The sequence below is a fragment of the Protobothrops mucrosquamatus genome, unplaced genomic scaffold, assembly GCF_001527695.2.
Source record: "Protobothrops mucrosquamatus isolate PMUCROS unplaced genomic scaffold, P.Mucros_1.0 scaffold1929, whole genome shotgun sequence".
Classification (NCBI taxonomy): Eukaryota; Metazoa; Chordata; class Lepidosauria; order Squamata; family Viperidae; genus Protobothrops; species Protobothrops mucrosquamatus.
Window position 1 is genome coordinate 202,870 of NW_015388050.1, and position 5,109 is coordinate 207,978.

The following is a 5,109-nucleotide window of genomic DNA, read 5'->3' on the forward strand; positions in this document are numbered from 1 at the left end:
GTCAGAAGTCCAAAAGGAAGAGTGTCCTGGCCGTGGGTACTGGAAGCATCAAGGTCAAGTTTGGTCAGAACGACACCATCCCAAACCCAAGTGACAGTAAGCCTGGCGGAGACGGTGTCCATCTAGAGAACCGGACCAGCGATCGGCGTCAGAAGACAAGCCTGCAGGAGAGATCTCGCCCACAGGGACCTTACTACAGTTCCTCCATGGGACATGAAGAAACCAGAGCCAGTAGCACTACTCAGAAGTCCATTCTAAGTAAGAAAGAAGACCGGGAGAGTCTCCTAGATGACGACGGTCACATGCAAAGTCTTCCGGTAGACTTCACCAGTTTTCCAGCTCAGGTAGACCTGCCCAGGAGCAATGGAGATTTGGAAGACGACGATCCTGATGAGACACCCAGGGGCTTAAGTGACTTGGAAATTGGGATGTATGCTTTGCTCGGTGTCTTCTGCTTGGCCATTTTGGTGTTCCTCATTAACTGTGTCACCTTTGCCTTGAAATACAGGCACAAGCAGGCTCCATTTGAAGAGCAAGAAGGCCTCAGACACTCTCATGACTGGGTGGGACTGAGTCATAGAACTGAGCTGCTGGAGAACCACCTCAATTTCTCCACCCAACAGGAGGAATGCATTACAGCCATTGACCGGAGCGTGGATTTAGAAGAAAGCAAATATCTCCTTAGTGCCAACTCTCAGAAGAACCTCAACGGCCAAGTCTTCCGATCCACGGACTCTGCCCCCTCCCCGGAAGGGAAGGAGCAGAGGAACGAACCAGCCACCTCCCCCACCTCCAAACGGAAACGTGTCCAATTTACCACCTTCACCACCATCTCTTCCGATGGTGGGTACCCAACGGTCAACTCCATTTTGACCAGCAGCGAGGACGATATCAAGTGGGTTTGTCAAGACATGGACTTGGGAGAATGTAAAGAACTAAGGAACTACATGGAACAGCTACATGAAAAAGTGTAACAATACATCTGAAAAAGATTTTTGTTTGCTTTCTTATCTCTTTTTTCTCCCACTCACCTTTCTGCCTTTACATTGAGATACTAGTCAAAAACAAGGAGCATAGAGAGAGAGAAAGAAAAAATAATAATAGAACTTGGTGAACAATCCAAATGTGGCTCCTTGGGTTATCGTGGAAAACATCCAGGGTGTAGTCAAAATCCCAAATAACAAATATATATTGAACGGGTCTTGTAGAGAGGTGTTTGAAGCCAACCCACAAGGGAAAATAAAAAAATTAAATAAGGAGAAGTCAAATAAGACCTCATTCTTTGAGCTGATCCTCCCAAATCAAGGCCAAAAAGTAAACCCTGATGCATGGTTTAGATGCTTTCAAGCTGGTTAATTCTCAGTACTTCAGATTTGTCATCTGGATCTTATGTTTGGGGGAGGGGAATGGGTGGGAGGGAAAAATGGAAAAGTTGAAGCCACATCTCAGTCCACATGAGATGGAGGAGAACATCTGAGCAACAAGGACCAGCAGAACCAAAATCGTAATTTCTCTGATTTCTCTAATTTTCTCCAGAAATAGTGCCAAAGAATGTGGAATATATTTATCTATTTTCTTGCTTCTCCTTTATTATTTCTTCTTCTTCTTCTTCTTCTTCTTCTTCTTCTTCTTCTTCTTCTTCTTCTTCTTCTTCTTCTTCTTCTTCTTCTTCTTCTTCTTCTTCTTCTTCTTCTTCTTCTTCTTCTTCTTCTTCTTCTTCTTCTTCTTCTTCTTCTTCTTCTTCTTCTTCTTCCTTCTTCTTCTTCTTCTTCTTCTTCTTCTTTTTTTTTTTTGCAAGGAGGATTTACTAACTGTTCTATGATTTAGTAGGAAAGATTGCAACACGAGCCTTCACCAAGGAGAACGTGAAAGCTCCCCGTTTTTTAATTAAATAAAATTCTGTGGCCATTTGTCACATCCGGACTTCTTTTTATTTTTTTCTTTCCTAGAATTGCAGCAGCTTTGGCGATGCAGAATGTTTAGGGGGGGCCCAAAATTGGAGAGCTCACATTGTTCTCTAAGATTTGTCTTGTTCTGGTTCCGACCAGGTCTGCGTTCCACAGAAATCAAGATAGGAGATGGTTTGTAAGTAATAATTTGGTCCGGGATCAAAGGTAAAAATGTGTCCGCCCAAAAATGGATAATGGTAAAGATCTGGTTTCACAGCGCTCTTAGCAACATATCTGCATGACGTTTTCAGGTTTGGAGATGTGTTTCCTTGCTTTCTAACTCCTAAGATTCCTTTGGATCCATTCGTGGTCATCTTTGAAGGTTCCTTATGGATTTCTTTGATGATCAGAGAAGGAAAGATTCCTTTCTCAAGCATCTTCCTCTTTCCCTCTTTCTATCTCCCCCTTTCTGAAACACCCCCTACCATTTCAGAAATTATGACTAGATGACCTCCAAGGTCCCTTCCAACTCTGCTACTTCATTCTATTCTATTCTATTCCTTATTTCTATTCTATTCTATTCCTTATTTCTATTCTACTCTACTCTATTCCTTATTTCTATTCTATTCTATTCTATTCTATTCTATTCTATTCTATTCTATTCTATTCTATTCTATTCCATTCCATTCCATTCCATTCTATTCCATTCCATTCCATTCCATATTCTATTCTGTTCTGTTCTGTTCTGTTCTATTCCTAGGGATTTATGGACTTCTGTGTAATTAGTTTTTATTTGGAACCAGAGATGTTAACTTTGGAGTTGGATAGATCCTTGTATTCAAAGTAGAAACAATCAAGATTAGCTTCCAGCAATTTGGACGTTCCAGAATGGGAAAAGGCTGATGCTTCTCCGTTGCTTTATAAAAATGCTGACTTCCCAGATACAGTAGGTGACTGGTTTCATATCTCGCACATACCTAGTGGTTTTTCACCACCAATGAAGGATTTGCACGTGTGAACGGAATCTAAAGCAGGATGTAGACCAAAGCAAATGTTTCAGAAGTCCTAGGAAATTTCAAAGGTGCTTTTTCTAAAGGCAACCGGACTGTTTTTCTTTCTTGAAGAGGAAGATGAAGATGTAGAAAAGCCTCATTAGTTCTGATGGGAGTGGGGGAATGGAAGGATTGTATTTCATTGTAGTCATCTGGTTTTTAGCACTCCCTCTGAGAGCTCTTGAGGCCACTTGGGGGTTTATTGGTGGCCTCAGGGTCACCTAAATCAGGGTGCAATTGGTTGTGGAATCTTCTCCACTGCGTTGCAAACTGTAATAAGATATGTCTTATTACAACCCCCCCCCCATCTTCTGTTGAGGGAAGGGCGTTCAAGTCTAACATAAATGGATTCTTTTACCCCTCTTTCAATCCTGCGGTCCTCTCTATCCAAAATGTGGACTTTGCCATCTTCAGAAGAAGTGACCTTTGTCTTTCAAATGGAGATGGACCATTGGATCTTGTCCGGATGGGACAGGATGAACTGACGAGCTTTATTGGATGAGAAGCGAAATGTCCATGGAGATTCTCCATCTTCCAGGTCATGGTTGCCCCAAAGGTGCTTTTGCACAAGGCAACTTGACTCCCTTGTTTTTCTTTGGAGACATTTCGCTTCTCATCCCAGAAGCTTCTTCAGCTCTGACTGGATGGTGGGGAATGGAAGGATTTATACTCCTTGCAGACAGCTGGTCATTTGCATCCTCTTAGTGGAGTAGTTAAAGCTACCTGAAGGCTTATCTGTGTCTTCAGGGTCACCTGAGTGGTGCAAATGGGTGTGGAGCCTTCTTGGAACTGCGGAAAGGTTCGTGTTGTGGACTGGAGATAGATGATGTCATATCCCTCCCCCTCTGTTGAGAGAGGGCTGTTCAGTTTTGACCTAGATGGCCTCTTTGGCCCCTCTTTCCAACTAGTGGTCCTCTCTGTCCAGAATGTGGACTTTGCTGTCTTTGAAAGAGTGGCCTTCGTCTTTTAAATGCAGATGGACTGCTGAATCTTGTCCTAATGAGTAGCGAAACTCCTTCTCCATCTCCTCCTCCTCCTTCTTCTCCTTCTCCTTCCCCCTTCTCCTTCCCCCTTTCTCCTCCTCCTCCTCCTCCTCCTTCTTCTTTTCCGCTTCTTCTGCTTCTTCTTCTCCTCCTCCTCCTCCTCCTCCTCCTTCTTCTTCTTCTGCTTCTGCTTCTTCTCCTCCTCTTCCTCCTCCTCCTCCTTCTGCTTCTCCTTCTCCTTCCCTCTTTCTTCTTCTTCTTCTTCTTCTTCTTCTTCTTCTTCTTCTTCTTCTTCTTCTTCTTCTTCTTCTTCTTCTTCTTCTNTGGAATATATTTATCTATTTTCTTGCTTCTCCTTTATTATTTCTTCTTCTTCTTCTTCTTCTTCTTCTTCTTCTTCTTCTTCTTCTTCTTCTTCTTCTTCTTCTTCTTCTTCTTCTTCTTCTTCTTCTTCTTCTTCTTCTTCTTCTTCTTCTTCTTCTTCTTCTTCTTCTTCTTCTTCTTCTTCTTCTTCTTCTTCTTCCTCTTCCTCTTCCTCTTCTTCTTCTTCTTCTTCTTCTTTTTTTTTGCAAGGAGGATTTACTAACTGTTCTATGATTTAGTAGGAAAGATTGCAACACGAGCCTTCACCAAGGGGAATGTGAAAGCTCCCCCTTTTTTTAATTAAATAAAATTCTGTGGCCATTTGTCACATCCGGACTTCTTTTTATTTTTTCTTTCCTAGAATTGCAGCAGCTTTGGCGATGCAGAATTTTTAGGGGCCCCCCAAAATTGGAGAGCTCACATTGTTCTCTCAGATTTGTCTTGTTCTGGTTCCGACCAGGTCTGCGTTACACAGAAATCAAGATAGGAGATGGTTTGTAAGTAAATAATCTGGCCCGGGATCAAAGGTGAAAATGTGTCCAAAAAAATAATAATAATGGTAAAGATCTGGTTTCACAGCGCTCTTAGCAACATATCTGCACGACGTTTTCAGGTTTGGAGATGTATTTCCTTGCTTTCTAACTCCTAAGATTTCTTTGGATCCATTCGTGGTCATCTTTGAAGGTTCCTTATGGACTTCTTTGATGATCAGAGAAGGAAAGATTCCTTTCTCAAGCATCTTCCTCTTTCCCTCTTTCTATCTCCCCCTTTCTGAAACACCCCCTGCCATTTCAGAAATTGTGGGGGGAGGGGGGAGTTTTG

At 42.4% G+C, this 5,109-nt stretch overlaps 1 protein-coding gene across 2 annotated transcripts in view; it reads left to right on the forward strand.

The window, feature by feature from the left end:
• The window catches only part of LOC107294380 (transmembrane protein 132D-like), a 131,857-nt gene extending 130,883 nt beyond the window's left edge, over nucleotides 1-974 (forward strand). The window contains exon 8 of one of the 2 annotated variants that reach the window (XM_029285604.1): nucleotides 127-974. In XM_029285604.1, coding sequence (XP_029141437.1) covers nucleotides 127-974 — 848 coding nt within the window. Of the gene's footprint in view, nucleotides 1-111 lie in introns of both variants that reach the window. The other variant, XM_029285605.1, reaches the window with a different exon arrangement.
• Nucleotides 975-5,109: the final 4,135 nt, after the last annotated feature.